Consider the following 21156-nt stretch of genomic DNA (forward strand, 5'->3'; position numbering starts at 1 on the left):
ATCTACCCCTGCCCCTCCCCATCCCCATCCCCTCCACACTTCCCCTGCTCTTCCCCATTCCCTCCACACCTACCCCTGCCCCTCTGCCATCCCCTCCACACCTACCCCTACCTCTTCCCAACCCCCTCCACACCTACCCCTACCTCTTCCCCATCCCCTCTACACTCCCCTGCCTCTTCCCCATCCGCTCCACAACCTCCTCCTCTTCCCAATGCCTTCCACATGTCCTGTTGCCCCTCCCCCTCCCCATCCCCAACACACACCTCCACCACTCTCCCTGACTTTCCCCCACACACTCCACACATTCCCCCTTTCCCTTCCCTTCCCCCACTTCCTCTACACATCTCCCCTGCCCCTCCTTCACCACACTACACCTCTCCCCTATCCCTCCCCCAACCCCTTCCTTTTTCCTCCCCCACCACTCCACATATCACCCCATGCCCCTCACCCTCCCTCTCCCCTCCTCTCCCTACCCCTGTATCTCTCTCTCTCTTTCCTCCTCCTCATTTCCTACCCTCCCTCTCTTCTTTCCACTTCCTTCCCCCTCAAAGCATCTCTCCATCTGCCTCCCTCCCCTCTTCCCTTCTCTCTACCTCTCCATCTGTTTCCCCATTCCAACTCCTCCTTCGTCTTCCCCTCCCATTTCCCTCTCTCCCACATTCTCCCCCTCATACTTCTCCTCCATCTCTCAACCTTCTCCATCTCCCCTTCCCTTCTCCCCTCACCCCTGGCTCCACCTCCCTCTTTGATCCCTTCCCCTCCCACCACCTCCCTCTACCGTTCCAGCTCCTTCTCCCTCTCCCCCTCCATCTCGCTCTCTCTCTCTCTCCAACCTTTCCCTCTCCATTCCCCTCCCGCTGCTCCTCTCCCTCCCTCCCTGGCTCTGTCTAGCTCTCCCACTCCCTCTCCCCTCCCTCACTCACTCTCCTCCCCTCCGTGTCTTCCCATTACCACTCCCCATCCCCTTCTATCTCCCTCTCCTGGTCCAGTTGTCCTGTAACTCCACTGGCCTCAGTATTATGATTGTCTAGGATATGCAGCATGGGCGCTGCTGGTTCATATCAGAAGATGAAAGGGGGGATTCCCTCTTTCAATACATTTCCAAGAGGTTTTTGTTTTGACAAGCAATGTCCCATACACCTACAGACATCTTGGATTTTATGTTAGGATCAACCGCGTGCCAGATGACAATCTGGGTTCCTTGCCCAGAGTGTCCTCCTCGGCAATTTGATGAGACCATTGCATCTTCTCATTCCGTGCAGGTTTTATCATTCCACAAGCATCCTTTGATTATTCCATATGACTGCATTATCCATTATTCTGTGTCGAGCAATCTAAAACCTTGCACAGGATCATAAATAGGTGAGGGAGTGTTAGACGGTCTAGAAATCAGATAATCACCAGAATACTGAGATGGTTCTGTCCTCAGCTTCCATTTCCCTACATCTGATTGACATAGGGTGGAACCCTGCGGAGGTGATGGGAGTCTTGCCTGCCAGCTGTACAGCAAGTGAGGGACCTGTGTTGCCTCCTCTGGGGAGGGCCCACCGAACCACAAACCAATCAGGCAGCTGAAAGGCCAGCGGCAGGCCTTATCCCAGGATCAGGACCCCGGGGGCAGAGGTCCCGCCTACCAAGAGCTGCCAGCCAATGAGAGGGCAGCAGCTCTTTTGCTCAGCAGCGCCATGAGGGAGGCGGTGCCTGCTGCAGGGAATACACACGCCAGAGACCTAGGATGGAGGAGCAATCCAGGCCACAGGTGGAGGGCAATCGCAGATTTTTATAAATTCATTCACAGGGTGTGTGCGTCACTGGCTGGGCCAGCATTTATTGCCCAACTCTAATTATGCTTGAGAAGGTGATGACCTGCCTTCTTGAACCACTGCTGTCCATGTGGTGTAGGTACACCCACAGTGCTGTTAGCGAGGGAGTCAGGTTGGATTTGTGCTGCTTTTTTGTGTACGGGACATACCTGGGCAATTTTCCACATAGTCGGGTAGATGCCAGTGTTGTAGCTGTACTGGGATAGCTTGGCTAGGGGCGCAGGCAAGTTCTGGAGCACAAGTCTTCAGTACTTTTGCTGGAATATTGTTAGGGCCCATAGCCTTTGTAGTATCCAGTCCTTCGGCTGTTTCTTGACATCACATGGAGTGAATCGAATTGGCTAGACTAGGGACCTCCGGAGGTGGCTGAGATGGATCATCCACTCAGCACTTCTGGCTGAAGATTGTTGTAAATGCTTCAGCCTTATATTTTGCACTGATGTGCTGGGCTCCTCCATCACTGAGGATGGGAATATTTGAGGAGCCTCCTCCTCCAGTGAGTTATTTAATTGTCCACCACCATTCACGACTGGATGTGGCAGGATTGCAGAGCTTAGATCTGATCCGTTGGGTTGTGGGATCGCTTAGCTCTGTCTATCACTTGCTGTTAATTCGAATTAAGTCTTCACTCTGACACCATCCTTAATCTGACAGATTTTCCGGTGGTTTTCTCCAGACTCACGGTGATAGTTTTGAAACTGTCAAAAGCCAAGTTCATTTTTACGAAACAATGAAACTGAAACAAACCAGAACTCCCGAAAAGGATGCTCTCCATAGTATGACTCACACCTGCAGGTGGCAGCATAACGGCAGGTTTTAATGTTAAAGCTCTCTCCTTCCCTGTCACACAATCACCTGACCTAGCGTCACACACAGCAGGTGGAATTTTGTGGCGAGATTGTATTGTGGAAAAAAATTGACCATTTAAATTTTTAGCAACTTATGCAGGATTTTAAATTACACATATTACATAGGATTGCATAGAAATTACAACATAGAAACAGGGCATTCGGCTCAACTGGTCTGTGCTGGTGTTTATGCTCCACACGAGCCTCCTCCCACCCCTCTTCATCTCACCCCATCACTACGTCCTTCAATATCCTTCTATCCTTCTATACCTTTCTCCCTCCTGTTTATCCAGCTTCCCTTTGAATATATCTATACTATTCAAATAGTCACTTAGTAGTACAGAACTTGAGTATTACTGAAAAGAGAAACATGCTGTCAAAGCTTTTCATCTTGTACTCATCAGGACAAATGCAAGAATGCCAAATTTCAAAGGAAGCAACAATTAATACAGTGTGAGAATCAGAAGTGACTTGCTAACCAATCAGCACCCTTTTCAATGCAGTATAAATTGTTTCTCCCTTTGAAATTTGGTATTCTTGCGTCTGCCCTGATGAGTGCAAGATGAAAAGCTTTAACAGCATGTCTCTTTTTCAGCAATACTGTACTATTCACCTCAACCACTCCCTGTGGTAGCGAGTTCCACATTCTCACCACCCTCTGGATAAAGAAGTTTCTTTGGATTTATTAGTGACCGTCTTATATTTATGACCCCTAGTTTTGGACTCCCCCACAAGTGGAAACATCTTCTCTATGTCTAACCTATAAAAGCCTTCTGTAACTTTAAAGACTTCCATCAGCTCACCCCTCATTTCCCTCTTTTCTAGAAAAAAGGGCCTACTCAAACTTTCCTGATATATAAAACCTCTCCATTCTGATATCAGTCTATTAAATCTCTTTTGAGCCTTCTCCAGTGCCTTTACATCCATTTTGTAATATGGAGACCAGAACTGAGCACAGTACTCCAAGTATGGTCTAACAAAGGTTCCATAGAAGTTTAACCTAACTTCAAGATTTTCAATTCTATTCTTCCAGAAATGAAAGCTAGCGATTTGTTTATATAAAATCTCACAGAATATTGTCAAGGCCTTCATGTAATTATAAGAGATATGAAGAGAGATTGCTAAAAATCCTTCAAAATCTGAACTGTTGTCTTCGAAGCAATTTGGTACCATTCTTTCTGTGTTCAGTGTGAAGTTATGAATGTATTTTGTGGTAAGATTGTCCTGCAGCTCATTAGGATAGAACATTAGGAGAGAGATCGGCAATAGCCAGTGTCATACACCCCATCCTAATTTATATCGGGGCTCCCAAAACAAATTGTCCCTTCCCAATTTGCATTGTCAGAAACTTCCGGAATTAGAAGCCATTCATGGCTTGGGGGTTTCTGACATGTACCTGGTTCATTTTATTTATGCTTAAACCTGATTCTGATCCAAAAGTGCAGCAGCCAGACAAGAAATTGAAGAAATCCGTAAAACACAGCGTTATATTACACAGTAAGAACCAATGGAGGAGATGAGGAAACCTTTTTATTTCAATACGGTGATATGTTGTGATCTGGAATGCGTTGCCTGAAAGGGTGGAAGAAGCAGGTTCAATAGTAACTTTAAAAAGGGGAATTGGATAAACACTTGAAAAGGGGAAATTCGTGGGGCTGTGGGGAAGTGGAACTAACTGGATAGCTTGTTTAAAGAGAGGGCATATGCACGATGGGCCAATGGGCCTCCTTCTGTGCAGCCTTAACTAAAGCTTATTCTTATCAAGCTGGTGCAAGTGCCAATTTACTGCCATTAACTACTGGGTTGTGAATACTTCAACATGTGGTCAATAGGTTTGTACAAGAAGATAAAAATGCTTAGAGTTTATTTTAAACCTTCACTTTTCTTATTGATTTCTTTCAGCCCAAGGCTCTGAAACTGCTGGGAATGGAGGTACATTAACACCATTTCTTTATTCAAGGAGGTCAACTCGGTTTATAGAACAGGGGTTCAGATACTCAACAGCGGACAAAACATTGTGTCGCACTCCAGCATGATCTCGACCAGAACTGTAAATGCATTACATATGGCACACGCTACAACCGTACTAATATAAAATATGACCAACTGTCTGGAACTTGAGGCAAAAACCCTCATTTATTTCCATCCAATTAGCATCGGCAACTTTGAGATGAAAATGATTTTTCCCTCTTTGCATTGCGTTATTGGGTTAAATGATCGGTCTCGGCTCCGTGACTCACCCTTTAAAGCAACCGAGACAGGCTCATACATTAAATGTTTAATCCCATTTAGTAGATTTTTAAGACATCGGCCAATTCAGTTTACAACAATGCATATTCAGGGATATTAACACGTACTTTTGCACTTGCAATAATCCCACTAGGACCAAATTTAGAAAATGATTTAATTCCAATTTTTTTATTATTAATTATCCCAACCCCTGTTCTATAAACAAATCACACATTAGAGATTAGTGGAATATTCAGCCTGTGAAAGAAGTTTATAACTCACAACTCAAGTTACTAGTGAGTTATGAGTGTTTTCTTTCTGTGTGATGGGACAGACTAGGTATAGCATCGCTTCCTTCTGGGTTCCCTTGTGTCTCTGAAACCTCCCTCTCTTATTCATTGTTAATTTATGTTTTGCATCCATTTTAAGGCTGCGCTATTGATGTTTCCCTCCCTTTGGTTCCTTGTGCCTGTCGTTAATTGTTTTATTTTTCTTTGTCAGTTCATTCTCTAGTCTTGCCAATTGTGTTCTGTTTTGATAACTCCATTGCCTAGAAGAATGCTTTGGTCATCAGCTTTAAGTTCACTGTATTGTTGATGTTCAAGAGTTTTCACCCAAGTGTTTAGAATCAGTCTGTACTTAACATTTCTTAAACATTACCTTACTACCAAACTGTAATGTGTTATGACCGCAGCTGATGTTATTCGCTGAGCAAGCCAAATCCCAGAGGAAATCTTGTCTTATTGATCACAACTTTTTTTTTTGTATTTTGAAAATGAGGGGGAAACTACTGATCCCAGAAGCATAGAATCCCAGTAACACTTTTAGGATTTTAACATTAAAAGATTTATTAACAAGAAAAAAACAACTTTAACACACAAGAGTAAAATTATGAAACAATTTTACAAAACGTTCCCCAAAAAACCCACTTGGTCAGGACACCCAAGTAAACTACTTGGCAACAGCTCCCTTATAGATTTTAACCATAAAAATCCGATATTATTAACCAAGGCAAAAACTGCTGCCACTTTAATAAAGTATACCACATGACTTCTCACTCTCTTCCACTCTGCTGTGGTAATCCGAAGGAAGTTCAGAAACAGACTGCTCTCACAAGGACTTTTCTGGCTTGAAACTGGGTGGCTGCTTCAAATTCTCAACTTTGCTCAGCACAGAGCTGGTCTCAGGACATCGCCTCCACACAGTCACCTCAACTTAACTAAACATCCTTCTTAAATATATTTTTTTCTTTCATCCTAGACTCCATTGTCCTAAGCAGCTTTTTGAACTCAGCATTTCCAAAATATAAAAATCTTTCATGTCTTCCTATTCCCTCCACTTTCAGATCAAATAAAATTTAATAACCTTCCCTTATTTAGACCTTGTAAGTTGTAAAAGTCCCTTGACAGCTCTACTACCCTTTGAAATTTAATAGCTGAAAAGTCAAGTTCCTACCTATCACCTAATGCAAATTTAAAAACCCAACCTATTTGCTCATGTATTTAACTTCAAAATAGCCTTTCATTACAAATGCATGCATCTAGCTAGCGCCTTTACCATTCATCTTTCAGTTCCCACAGACAAGCTGTCTCTATGAACCTTGCCCCAGTTTAATTAATCATGGACACAAACACACACACACACACAGACTTCTTTACAGAATATCACCATTTTCCCAAAAATATTAAAATAATAATATCCATCTTCACAAATGAATGATAAAAGTGGTCACATATGACTATCCAATTGGCCCTGAATATCCCATTAGCTCTTTCTAAAACTGGCGCAAAAATTGTTTTGGACGAGAAAATTGTGGACTGTCAGAGAACTGTTTTCAGATTATATGAATGCTTGCAGTGTCATGTCAAGGAATGTGTCTGTCCATATATTCAGCCAATAGATATTGCATCATAATGGATAACCTTTTAAAGTATATTATAAACTCATTATGATACGGGTTGGTTAGCTCAGTTGGCTCGATAGCTAGTGTGTGGTTCCAAATAACACTGGCAGCATGGGTTTGATTCCTGTTCTGGCTGAGGTAGACTTTGGGACCTGCCTCCTTGCCCTGCCCCTGAAAGTGGAAGGTGATGGCAAACCACCATCGACAAAAAACTGCCAAGATAAACAGCCCAGGATGAAGTAACAGCAGACAATGAGCTAAGGACCTGCCTTCAGGCAGAGCACACACGACAATGACGCATTCTTAATTGTGAATTAATATTTCTCCAAATATCACAAGTGCTGAGTTTAAGAAATAATAGTTAAATTGTATAATTCAGCACAGTTGGAGCTCCTTGGTCCTCAGATACTCTGCTAGGTGGAGCTCCTGCAATGCGCAGCAATATATTCTGCAGCACATTTCATCAATAGTACAGCATCTCTGCTTATGCCACATGACATTCAAAAATGTATCAAATCAAACCTTGAAAACTGGGGTTGCCAAGTCTGGCTGCAAGTTTTCCTGGATTACATAATTGCCTGCCTTCAACTGGTGCCTCGCACAATCTTGCTATTGGGCACCTGACACATCAGTCCTCATGAAGTCCCACCTTCCCACACCCATTGGGAGATGCACAGACTCTTCCTTACCCTGATTGGATGAATTTTGACTGTCAGCCTTTTTTGATCCTCCCCTCCTCTCTTGCTTCAGATTCCTCCCTCTTGCTGAGGGTTGGGTGCAACCTTGCACCAGTCACTTCTACTGGAAGCAGCAGCATTTTTACGACTAGGTTCCATTGCTAACTCTGAGGCGATACTCGGTAAGGTCCCAATCTTCTCCAAGGTGACTGGTCACACAAGCCCACTTGGTCAGGGGTCTGCCCTGGGTGTGTCACACATCTTGCTAGTGTTCGCCTTCAGAGCCATGTTCTCTTGCTGGGGTCATCTGCCTCATCCCTCATTCCAGACTTCATGCACTTGGAGGGGTGATGTCCCTTATCGACACCACATGAAGTTGATGATACCCTCATTTAGTTTAGCTCATCAGCCAAGATGAGGCACCATGGTATGCCTGCTGGTGTGCATTACCAGCTATTTGGGGCCATAGATGAGAGCTGAGGACACCGTGGGATGCCAAAGAACCATATTCAAAACCCAGAATGTGTGGCTGACAATGACTCGAAGGATACTAGTCCAGTCACACAAATCCCCCATATACCCCTCTACCTCAAATATTTTTAGAACTGAAAAGTGTTCAGAGAAAGCGACAAAAGAACAGTTTTTTGATGTCCCTATGATTTTTCTCCTTGGTGTGTCTCCCAGGAGTGTCCCAGGGATTAATCTTCAATTTCTGGAGACTCCAGAGCAATCCTGGAGGGTTGGCAACCCCGACCGGCAATGTGTGTAAACTCAAGCACAGTGAAGGGGGTCTGTGAAGCCATTTTTGCTGATGAATGTTCTCTCGCCAATTATACAGGAAGAGCCTCCCATGCGAAGAGGCAGGAAGACGACTAAGAAGAGGGAGGAAGACATAGACATTGACTTGGATGACCCAGAGATCAATCACTTCCCCTACCCCTTTCATGAGCTGATGCTGTGGGCTGTCCTGATGAAGCGACAGAAGATGGCATTATTTTTTTGGCAGCATGGTGAGGAGGCTATGGCCAAGGCACTCGTCGCCTGCAAGCTCTGCAAAGCCATGGCCCATGAGGCCTCTGAAAATGACATGGTGGATGACATCTCACAGGAATTAAACCATAACTCCAGGTTCGTTTACAGTTGCTTTACAGAGCTACAACACATAATAATGTTGGCCGTGTGCACAAAGCTTCACCTTGATGTTGACTCAATTGTTCTTCTGAGCGAATGAGGGAAAGGGAAGAAAAAGAAAGAGAGAGGGGCTGGGTTGACAGATAATGATTTCTTTAACCATCCACATTCCCCTTAGCTTACCCCAACTGCACTGGCCTCAACAACATCACAGGGAGGAAATAAGTCTCCTGCTGACAGCTCTCTGGTTCACTTTAACACCCAGCTCCCCATCTTCTGGTCCTCAGTGTTAAGCTGGAAGAAGTATTGGCTCATCCTGCTCTTAGTGGCAATAGATTTGGGGCCAATGGTGGAAGCTGAGAGGCAGAGGTAGAGCTGAAGAGAAATCGCACCATCCTTAAAGATGATGTTGGCAAAGCTATTTTGCAAATGGTGTAAGTGCTGTGGTTGGTGATATTGAGGCTGAGGAAAGGGTACAGATGAGGACCATATAAGATTCTTAGGGGGCTTGACAGGGTAGATAGTGAAAGGTTGTTTCTCCTTGTGGGAGAGTCTAGGGCCAAAGGACATAATCTGAAAGTAAGGGGTCACCCATTTAAGACAGAGAAGAGGAATTTCTTCTCTCAGAGGGTAGTTAATCTGTGGAATTCTTTGTCGCAGAGGGCTGTAGAGACTGGGTCATTAAGTATATTCAAGGCTGAGATAGACAACTTTTTAATCAGCAAGCGATCAAAGGTTATAGGGAAAAGACAGGAAAGTGGAGTTGAGGATTATCAGATCAGCCATGATCTCATTGAATGGCGGAGCAGACTCGATGGGCCGAATGGCCTACTTCTGCTCCTACGTCTTATGGTCTTATGGTCTTACTAAAGCTATTCTCAGTTTAATGCATCGTAGTTACCCAGACAGGTTAAAAGAACTGGGACTTTATACTTTAGAGAAACTTAGGCTTAGTGGTGATCTGATTTTGTTCCAATAAATGGGTTAGAGAGGACCAGGAGCTGCAATTTTAAGGTCAGATTCTAAGCTAGATTGTAGGAGATGGTTCCTTTCCTCAGAGGATAGTAAATCTCTGTAGCAGGCTGTCGTCTTGTGCAGCCGTCATCAATTCGCTGAACTCCTTCTAGCAAATGCAATGTTGGCCTTTGGCTCAAGGGGGCTGGAATACAAAGGGTGAAAGTTTTATTCATTATACCAAACTTTGATCAGACCCCATTTAGAGTACTACACTCAGCTCTGGGCATCACACCTCAGAAAGGATATTGGAAAGGGTTGCAGCTTCGTTGGAATGATGCCAGACTAAATTACAAGGACTGGTTGCATAGACCCAGCTTGTATTCTGTTGAATTTAGAAGATTAAAGATTGAGGTGTTTAAGATGATTAAAGGATTTGATTAGGTCGATAAAGAGAAACTATTTCCTCTGGTGGGGGAAGAGTCCAGTACAAGGGGAAAGAACCTTAAAATGAGAGCCAGGCCATTCAGGGGTGATGTCAGGAAGCACTTCTTCACACAAAGCGTAGTGGAAATCTGGAACTCTCTCCCCCAAAAAGATATTGAGGCCAGGGGTCAACTGAAAATTTCAAAACTGAGATATTTAGATTCTTGTTGGGTAAGGGAATTAAGGGTTACAGAACCAATGCAGGTAGATGGAGTTAAGATACAGGTCAGGCATGATCTCATTGAATGGCAGAGCAGGAACTTGAGGGGCTGATTGGCCTGCTATGTCAATGCAGATGGATGGAGCATTACTCTGTAGCTGTGTTTGCTACGCCTGAGGTGGGAGTCATTGATACTCGAGGTGATGAACATGAAAGCAAAAGGGAAGACATTGGAAAGTAACTTTGCGCTAAGTGGATTTTAATCAGTTCTCAGAGTGGACCTGACTGAACGTCATTACTTTGCATAGGGAGTTTGCTCAGCTTGCTGTCGAGCTCCTGGACCAGTCATACAAGCAGGAGGAGCAGATGGCCATGAAGTTGCTGACATATGAGCTGAAGAACTGGAGTAATTCGACCTGCCTGCAGCTGGCTGTGGCAGCAAAACACAGGGACTTCATCGCTCACACCTGCAGTCAAATGCTCCTCACTGACATGTGGATGGGAAGGCTCCGAATCCGGAAGAACTCCAGTCTGAAGGTTAGTGCAAGGCAATGTAGCACAGAGTGGGAATGTTTTACATAGAGGATAACGCAGAATTTTACAGCATAGAAATAGACCAGGAGAGCATTGGAATAGTCAAGTCCAAAATTCTGCTGCCTGTGTCCTGACTCGCAACATCGACCTTTATCCTCACTAGCCTACATTGGTTCCTGCTCCAGCAAAGCCTCAATTTTAACATTTTCATTCTTGCTTTCAAATCCCTCCATGGCCTTGTCCCTCCCTATTTCTGTAATCTCCACCAGGTTTACAGCCCTCTGAGATCTCTGCACTCCTCCTATTCTGGCATTGCATATTCCCCAGTTTTTCATCACTCCGTCATTGGCAGCCATGCCTTCAGTTGCCTGGGGCCCTGAGATCTTGAATTCCCTCCCCCACTCTCTACCTCTCTCTCCCCCTTTGAGACACTCCTTAAAACCTATATCTTTGACCAAGCTTTTGGTTGCCTGTCCTAATATCTCCTTAGGTGTCTCAGTATCAAATCTTGTTTGATTGTACTCCTGTGAAGTGCCTGGAGACATTTTACTAGATTAGAGCTGCTATATAAATGTAGTTGCTATTGAGTTTTGAGGTAACAAAAGCATGGGTGAGGGCTCCAGCAGATGAGCTGAGGCAGTTGACCAGCTGGGCAATGTTATGATGTCCAATGATGTCCTGGAGCTGAGGTGTCTGACCTCCAGCAACCACAGCCATCATACCTGGCACAAAGGCAGATGCTTGTGGTGGTTGGAGGTCAATCGTCTCAGCTCCAGGACATCACTGCAGGAGTTCTTCAGGGTAGTGTCCTTTGCCCAACCATCTTCAGCTACTTCATCAATGACCTTCCTTTCATCATAAGGTCAAAAGTGGGGATGTTCACTGATGATTGCACAGTGTTCAGCACCATTCACAACTTCTCAGATACTGAAGCAGTCCATGTCCAAATGCAGCGAGACCTGGACAATATCCAGGCCTGGGCTGACAAGTGGCAAGTAACATTCACACCACACAAGTGCCAGGCAATGGCCATCTCCAAAAATAGAGAATCTAACCACCTCCCCTTGACATTCAAAGGTATTTCCATCACTGAATCCCCCACTATCAACATCCTGGGGATTACCATTGACTGGAAACTGAACTGGACTAGCCATATAAATACTGTGGCTACAAGAGCAGGTCAGATGCTAGGAATCATGCAATGAGTAACTCACCTCCTAACTCCCCAAAGCCTGTCCACCATCGACAAGGCATAAGTGCAGCTTATGAGTGCAGCTCCCACAACACTCAAGAAACTTGACACCATCCAGGACAAAGCAGCCCACTTGATTGGCATCACATCCACAAACATTCACTCCCTCCACCACCGACGCACAGTAGCAGCAGTGTGTACCACCTACAAGATGCACTGCAGGAATTCACCAAGGCTCCTTAGACAGCACCTTCCAAACCCATGACTACTACCATCTAAAAGGACAAGGGCAGCAGATGTATAGGAACACCACCCCCTGGAAGATCCCCTCCAAGTCACTCACCATCCTGACTTGGAAATATATCAGCCATTCCTTCACTGTCGATGGGTCAAAATCCTGGAACTCCCTCCCTAACAGCACTGTGGGTGTACCTACACCACATGGACTGCAGCAGTTCAAGAAGGCAGCTCATCACCACCTTCTCAAGGGCAACTAGGGATGGGCAATAAATGCTGGCTGAGCCAACGAAGCCCACATCCCGAGAATGAATAAAAAACAAATGATATAAATCATTGGATTGAAGCCCATCCTGATCTCGGTTGGAGGCTAATAGTTTCTGGGGAGATCCTGAGTTGGGTTGGAGAGTATGTTGCTGGGTAGTTTTTCCATTGATGTTTGCAAGCCCCTCACAATTTCCAGCATGAAACAATTTGCTTCCTTTCTCTTTTTTTTTTGAAGTGTACATGAGACAAGGGGCGTAAGCGTGAGAGACATGTGTTAAAATCTTAGAAAGAAAGGTTTGCAGTTATATAATGCCTTTCATGAACTCAGGAAGTCCTAAAGCAATTTTACAGCCAATAAAGTACTTTTCAAGTGTGGTCCATATGTTAGGAGAGAGAGAGACAATTACATGAGCAATACATTCCCTCATCTACACTCAGCCAATATTTTCAGACAAGTCAGAATAACAGATGTTATAGTTGTAGGACTATTATTTCATTGTAAATTTAATGGTAAAATATATTTTAACTGAACATGATAGATGATACTCTATTACCAATGCCAGCAATTAAAGGGTCATTATGTTTTCTGTTTTCTTTGGCTAGATCAGCCAGGAGAGCCATGTGCTAGGTCCATCATGTTGAAATTCATGTCTCTGCATACAAATATTCCCCAGTCAAATGGCAGAGAAAATCAGATAGGGACTTCTTCTCCAGGAAACTCATACATCACTCCTGGCAGCCGTCCAAGAGTTGGATTTACAGTGGAGACTTGCACACACAGCTGTCTCTGCCACAGGAGATGTGTTGCCTAAGGGAGGGCTAATTGGGGTGAAAATTAAAGGAAAATAGAGTCATACATTATATCGTGCACACAGATTGGGAACAGGCTATTCAGCCCTGCAGATCAGTGCTGACGTTATGTGTACATGCTCATTAGGATGAAGCGTGTCACTGTTGGGGTGTAGAGCATTTCTTCATGTTCACCGTGTCATGTGAGTATCAAGCAATCACTCCTAGGCTGTAGCACAACTTAAGGTAACACTGCACCCATCTGCACTAACATCGGAACAGGAAGAGGCCATTCAGCCCCTCAAGGCATTTCCATCATTCAATTAGATCATTGCTAATCTGTATCTTAAGTCCATCTACCAGACTTTGCCTCCATATCCCTTAATATCCCTTAGCTAACAAAAATCTATTCATCTCAGTTTTGAAATTTTCCAAGACCCCCGGCCTCAACAGCTTTCTGGGGGCGAGAGCTCCAGATTTCCACACCACTTATGTGAAGAAGTACTTTAACCCCAGAACTCAAAGTGATCCCTACCACCTCAGTGTAAATGTTTAGCACCATTTAGATCCAGCAATGCATCGCCTTTTGGCTTCACCGTAATGCAATCCCACCAAGCTTCTCATTCTATTCCTCGCCATCTCCCAAATGCATCTTGAACCTATTTATACCATTCACTTCTCTTGTCTAACCCAATGACCTGTTTGGCAGTTCGTACAGTGGATAAAATGGCCCATTTAACATTGCTTCAATCCATATCTTTCCCATTTTAACTTGTCTGAATCCTTCTTCACAATGAGTAACACATAAAGCCATTAGTTAACATTGTCAGTCACCTTTACGTAAAGACGTAAGAAACAGGAGCAGAAGTAGGCCATTCGGCCCCTCAAGCCTGCTCTATGATGTACCCTCGATCTAACAAATCTAATTCTAGTCACCTTGAGGTGTCCCTTTGTGTTGGGATTGTTTAATTCAGCTCATTTCCTGCACATTCTTAGCCCACTGGCTCTTGAAGCATTACTGTCTGACGTTACAAGTCTTTCTCTCGATTGTTCCCAAGGTTATTCTGGGCATCTTGTTGCCTCCATCGATCCTGAGCCTGGAATTTAAGAACAAGAATGAGATGTCGTACATGCCACACAGCCAAGAGTCGGCCTTACTGGGGAAGGAAGTGGAGGAGCCTGAGAAACCTGTCAAAGAGAAGGAGGAGGAGGATATGGAGTTCACAGTAAGCAAGCACCAGAGATTCTTAAGCTGTGTAGTTTACAAAGTTAACTCTTAAAGATTCTCTAATTCAGCATGAAACAAATTAAAGAAAGAACTTGCATTTATATAGCACCTTTTACATCCTCAGGACCTCCCAAAACATTTTACAGCCAATGAAGTACTTTTGAAGTGTAGTCACTGTTGTAATGTAGGAAATGCGGCAACCAATTTGCACACAGCAAGATCCCACAAAGAGAAATGTGATAATAACCAGGTTAGTGATGTTGATTGAGGGATAAATATTATCCAGGAGAGCTCCCCTGTTCTTCTTCATAGTAGTGCCCTGGGACCTTTCACGTCCACCTGAGAGGGCAGAACATTAATGTCTCATCCGAAAGACAGCACCTCCAACAGTGCAGCGCTCCCTCGGTACTGCACTGGGAGTGTCAGCTGAGATTATGGGCAGGATCTTCTGGTTGGCGAGCGGGAAGCGGGCCCCGCTCGCTGATGTGTAAAATGATGCGGGATAATGTCGGGTGGAACTCCCGACGTCACCTCGCATCATTTCCATTTTCAGGTCGGCAGGGGTGCAGCTGAATCAGCTGTGCACCCGCCGACCTGTCAACAGCCTATTGAGGCCATTGAAAAACTAATCAAGGTCATTAATGGACCTGCCCGTCCAACCTTAAGGTTGGCGGGCAAGCCAGGAGCCCTGAAACCTCATCCAAGGGCGGGATGAGGTTTCATGAGGGTATTTAAATTTTTAAGAAAGGTTTGAATTAAACTTATGGACATGCCCCAACTCACGTGACGGTGTCACATGAGGGGACATGGCAGGGAAAAATTTTAAACATGTATATTAAAAGTTTTAAATCGGAGTTAATGTCCCTGAGGCAGCACTTAGCCTCAGGAAGATCTGTGCACTCTTTCGTGCGTATGTGCGAAAGAGAGCATTCCCAGCTGAGGGAATACCACCTCCCCCCCCCCGCCTGCACAGGGAGTGCACAGCACTTCCTGGCGGGCGTCACGCTGGGCGGGCCTTAATTGGCCCACCCATGTAAAATGGCAGCATGCCCCCAATTGGGGGTACGCCCACCCGTGCCAGCTCCCGCACTTCCCTCCCGACGGGGGGAAAATTTTTCCCTCTGGAGGGGGTTTAAACACACAACCGTCTGAGCCATGGCTGACACAGCTAAGAGGCTTGTTTCTGGAACAATAAAGAGGTGGGGAAGTTTGTATATGTGAAGACTGAGCTGACCCAATAACTGAGAAATGAGAAAGCAGTCAGCAAAATCAGTGAACACCACAAGAGGGATAGAGTCTTTGCAATGCATTCTCCTTATATCATGTGTCAAAGTTGAATCTAGTGAAGGACCAGAAAGGATGTGAGATAAAATGGTACTAAAATGGATTTAAGGAGAAAATGGGTTTATGTTTCCTTTACAACTAACCCCAGCCCCCACACCATCACCCCCAACTAAACTATCATAACATTCCATAGAATAATACAGCACAGAAGGAGGCCATTTGGCTCATTCTGCATTTGCTGTCTCCTTGAACCAGCTATCCAATTAGTCCCATTTCCCTGCCTGTCGCCCTGGTACTGCATATTTATCCAGTCGGTAACTAAACCAAACATTCCAGGAGGGTCTCAGGCTTAATCCAGTTGGCTCCAAACCTTGAATCACCTTGATTTTTGAATTCTCATCCTTGTTCTCAAATACCTCCATGGCCTCGCCCCTCTCTACCTCAGTAAGCTCCTTCAACTTGAGATCTCTGCACTCCTCCATTCTAGTTGTCTGGCTGTTTCATTTCTCCACCACTGGCATCCATACCTTCACCTGCTAAGGCCCTAAGCTCTGGAATTTCCTCCCTAAACCTCTCTGCCTCTTTTTCCCCCTATAAGACGCTCCTTAAGTCCTATCTCTTTGACCAAGCCTTTGGTCATCTGTCCTAATATCTGCTTATGTGGCTCAACGTCAAATCTTTGCCTGGTAACGCTCCTTTGGAGCATCTTGGGACATTTTACTAGGTTAAAGGCACTCTATAAATGCAAGCTGACAATGACTGGGGTGGGGGAAAAAAGAATACTGGCCAGAGTTTCCATTTCTGATCCTATACGGTACCTGGGTTTTGAGACTGGGATCCAATGATCTGTTAAATTGTTCAGCTGAAGCTTCTCCATGAATAATAGTGAAAGAGTGGCTACATTTCATTCCCATTCAACTTTTTCTGACATGATAAATTCATCAGGATGCCTCCCCCAGCGTGTGCCGTTCCTCTAAGAGGTTGTCTTCTGCTGAAGTTCTAGTAGGAGGTGGAGAGGAGACAAACCCCTTGTGGAAATTCAGAGGTTGTTGCAATGACTTGCTATTGGTTGTAAGACGGGGCTATCAAAGGTCAAGTCTCAGAGCTGTGAAATTCTGTTACTTTCAGGCAATGCTGGATGGGGTAAATGGAGAATCCGTTCGAAAGAAAAATGACGAGGAAGTACCGACTGTACATAGAATGATTCCCTTTGGGAGAAAAATTTATGAATTCTACAATGCTCCGATTGTTAAGTTCTGGTTTCACACGGTAAGGGATAGAGTGAAGACTTGATTGCACACAGTATAATAATGGTGCAATTCTCACATTGCTAGTTATTGGTAATTCCTTAGTCAAGATTGAAGGACAAGTGTCAGTGCCCTGGGTACATGGACTTTTCTCAATGGACTATTAATCCAAAATAATATGAGATGGCCAACTGAAATCAAATCCAGTAGGTAGTGGTTTATGCAGAAGGTGTGACTGACTGTTATCTGCTAGGCTGTATTTTTAAGTACCATAACTTAAACGTGTTCAAATCCAACTACATCAGTTGGGTATTTTCAGTCAGTTATTAATTAAATCACCAGATTTTATTTTAAAAATCTGGATGGTAAGGCCAGCATATATTTCCCATCCTAGTTGCCTTTGAAAAGCTGGTGCCTTCTTGAACCGCTGCAATCCATGTGGTGCAGATATACCCACAGTGCTGTTAGGGAGGGAGCTGCAGGATTTTCCAGAAAACCATAATGAATATTGGAGCTACAATGATTATATTCAAGCCTTATGTCTTCTTGAATTACAAGGGGACTTTGGAAGCCTATAGCTCCCTGTTGCTTTCTCCATGGCAACATAGCAGCCATTGATTTGCCAACCAATCAGCACCCTTTTCTCCTGTAGTATAAATTGTTGTGACCGTTTGAAATTTGACATTCTTGCATTTGTCCTGATGAGTGCAAGACGAAAAGCTTCAGCAACATGTCTCTCTTCTAAGCTACATTTAATTAGTTTTTTAATATACCAAACATGCCAAGGGAAATTGCAGAGGAGAAGCAGATGCTCCGATGCAGTGGAAGAGTTAGGAGAGGTGAAGTAAAGCAGGTTTGAAAAGGTAACTTCCATAGACATGGTGAAGGGTAACAGCAGTGGAGGTCTCTCTAGAGAGAGTCCCAGAGATTTGACCCAATTTAGTAAAAGGTTCTGCCATTAATGGCAGAGGAGAGAAAAAAAGGAATTAGGGGGTAAGAGTCAGGGGACCAAAGGGTGCGAGCTCCAACATGTACCTTGGGGGAAAGTTGGAGAGATAGATTACCAATTCGCCATCAGCTAATTGAATGGCAGAACCGATTTGATGGGCTAAATAGTCTCCTTCGGTTCCTATATTTCATTTTTTTGCACCTTTGGGAGGTGGGGGTGGGGGACTGCAAATTTTACCACAAACCATCAGAGAAATGTTTCTCATGGGGCTGCCCCTGACCCCGGACCCTGCAGCCTCCAGCCAATGGCAGTCAAGAGCTTTGCTGGACTTAAATCGGGATGTGCCCCCTTTCCTCCAAATTACCAAGACCTCAATGCCATCAGATGCCCAAGATGTCAGCCAAGCTCTTGCCATTCATATCATGCTATGTTTTCTATCAAACAGCTGGCGTACTTTGGCTATCTGATGCTTTTTAACTACATTGTTTTGGTGAAGATGGAACGATGGCCATCAGTGCAGGAGTGGATTGTCATCTCTTATATCTTCACGCTTGGCATAGAGAAGATGCGAGAGGTAAGCTATTCCTAACAGAAAATAAAATATGTTCTGGTTGTCACTGAGTTTCTCATGAACCTGTGCCTACTGCTATTAGGGTGTAACGTTTGCAATTCTCCAGTCCTCTGGCACCACCCCAAGTCTGAGGAAAATTGAAAAATTATGGCCAATTTCCACTCTCACTTCCCTCAATATTCTTGGATGCATCTCATCCGGTCCTCGTGCCTTATCAACTTTAAATACACTCTATCCAATACATCTTCCTCATTAATTTTAAACCAGTCAGGTGTCTGAATTTCCTGCTCCTTCACCATTACCTGTGCAGTATCTTATTCCTTGGTGCAAAGTATTAATTTAATACCTCAGTTATGCCCTCTGCCTCCATGTGTAAATTCCCTTTGCGGCCCCTAAGTGGCTCTACTCCTCCGTTTACCGCCTTTTTACTAATTATATGCCTGTAGAAGACATTGGGATTTCCTTTTAATGTTAGCTACCAGTCGTTTTTCACACTCACTCTTTGCTTCTCTAATTTGCTTTTTCATCTCCCCTCTGAACCTTCTGTGTTCAGCCTGGTTCTCAGTCATATTGTCCACCTGACATCTGTCTTAAACACACTTTTTTTTTGCTTTATCTTAATTTCTAACTCTTTTGTTGTTCAGGGAGCTCTGGATTTGTTTGCTCTATCTTTCTCTTTTGAGGGGATACACCTTGACTGTGTCTGAACTCTCTCCTCTTCAAAGGTAGCCCACTGTTCAGCTATCATTTTTCCTGCCAACCTTTGACTCCATTTTATTTGCCTCAGATCCATTCTTATCCCATGGAAGTTGGCTTTCCACAATTAATTATTCTTACTCAAGATTGTTTTTGGCCCTTTTCCATAATCAGTCTAAACCTTATGATACAGTGATCACTAAATGTTCTCCTACTGACACCTGACCCACTTGGCCCACCTCATTCCCAAGAACTAGGTCCAGTAGTGCCACCGTTCTTATTGGACTGGAAACATACCGCTGTCGAAAATTCCCCTGAGCACAATCTAGGAACTCTTGTCCCTCTCTGCACTTTACAATCCTACTACTATCCCAGTATATACTTGGATAATTAAAGTCCCCCATTACAAGTATAAAATGTTTGCACCTCTCTGTAATTTCCTTGCAAATTTGTTCCTCTACATCCTTCCCGCTAGTTGGTGGCCTATAGACTACAACGAGCAATGTAATTACACCTTTTTTGTTCCTTAGCTCTAGCCCAAATCGATTCTGTTCTTGAACCCTTTGGGACATCTTCTCTCTCCAGCACTGCAATGCTCTCCTCAGTCAATACTGCCACCGCTCCCCCTTTCCTTCCTTTCCTACGTTTCCTGAACAAGTTGTATTCAGAAGTATTTAACAGCTAGTACTGCCCTTCTTTGAGCCAGGTCTTTGTTATAGCCGCAATATTGTAATACCACATGGCAATCTGCGCCAATAACTCACCAGCCATATTAACCACACTCCCTGCATTCACGTACATTCACAGTAACACTGATTTAGACTTTTAGACTTTATTACAATTCTTCATGCTTAGTTACAGCTCATTTCAATGGGAATGGGTAATGGAAGCTTAGGAAGTGTGGCAGGTGAAACGTTGTGAAGAGGACATAAGGAGCTTGCATACGGATATAGATAGATTGAGTGAGTGGGCAAAAATCTGGCAGGTGAAGTATAATGTGGGAAAATGTGAAGCTGTTCACTTTGGCAGGAAGAATAAAAAAGCAGAGTATTACTTAAACGGAGAACGGCTGCAGAATTCCAAGGTGCAGAGGGATCTATGCGTTCTGATACATGAGTCTCAAAAAGTTAATGTGCAGGTTCAGCATGTAATTAAGAAGGCTAATAGAATGTTATCCTTTATTACCAGAGGAATTGAACATAAAAGTAAGGACGTTATGCTTCAGTTATACAGGGCATTGGTGAGATTGCATCTCGAATACCGTGTGCAGTTTTGGTCTTTTTATTTAAGGAAGGATGTAAATGCGCTGGACACGGTTCAGAGGAGGTTTGCTAGATTGATACCGGAATGAGTGGGTTGTCTTATGAGGAAAGGTTATGCAGACTGGGCTTATACAGACTGGAGTTTAGAAAAGTGAGTGACTTGATTGAAGATCCTGAATGGTATTGACAAGGTGGACATGGAAAGAATATTTCCTCTTGTGGGTGAGTCCAGAACTAGGAGCCAATGTTTTAAAATTAAGAGTCGCCCTTTTAGGACAGGGATGAGGAGAATTTTTTCCCTCAGAGGGTTGTGCGACTTTGGAACTCTCTGCCTCAGAAGGCGGTGGAGGCGGGGTCATTTAATATTTTTAAGTCAAAGGTAGATAGATTCTTGTTAGACAAGAGAATCAAAGGTTATTGGGGTTAGATTGGAATGTGGAATTTGAAACACAAAGAGATCAGCCATGATCTTAATGAATGGTGGAGCAGGCTCGAGGGGCCGAATGGCCTACTTCTGCTCCTATTTCGTATGTTCGTATGTAAACGAGCTAAGTGTGGCGCATAAGGCAAGGGCAACTCATCTGAATGCAGAGACAGACACAAACTGTGTTCCTAGCAGTTTGACATTGTTAATTATATATTAATTCTGTTCATGCAAGTGGTAGGCATTAACTGGAAATTCACTTGTA

The 21156-nt window shown here is 44.2% G+C and overlaps 1 protein-coding gene across 10 annotated transcripts in view; it reads left to right on the forward strand.

Moving 5' to 3' along the window:
- The window catches only part of trpm3 (transient receptor potential cation channel, subfamily M, member 3), a 141108-nt gene that overhangs the window by 94176 nt on the left and 25776 nt on the right, over positions 1 to 21156 (forward strand). For 7 of the 10 annotated variants that reach the window (XM_078529734.1, XM_078529666.1, XM_078529726.1 and 4 more), the window contains 7 exons: positions 4574 to 4603; positions 8319 to 8608; positions 10520 to 10748; positions 14289 to 14456; positions 14583 to 14708; positions 16871 to 17011; positions 18384 to 18512. In XM_078529734.1, the coding sequence (XP_078385860.1) occupies positions 4574 to 4603; positions 8319 to 8608; positions 10520 to 10748; positions 14289 to 14456; positions 14583 to 14708; positions 16871 to 17011; positions 18384 to 18512 (1113 nt within the window). Of the gene's footprint in view, positions 1 to 4573; positions 4722 to 8318; positions 8609 to 10519; positions 10749 to 14288; positions 14457 to 14582; positions 14709 to 16870; positions 17012 to 18383; positions 18513 to 21156 lie in introns of those variants that run through there. The other 3 variants (XM_078529692.1, XM_078529702.1, XR_013573410.1) reach the window with 2 other exon arrangements.

Source organism: Cetorhinus maximus, chromosome 2 (assembly GCF_964194155.1).
Source record: "Cetorhinus maximus chromosome 2, sCetMax3.hap1.1, whole genome shotgun sequence".
NCBI classification, from domain to species: Eukaryota; Metazoa; Chordata; class Chondrichthyes; order Lamniformes; family Cetorhinidae; genus Cetorhinus; species Cetorhinus maximus.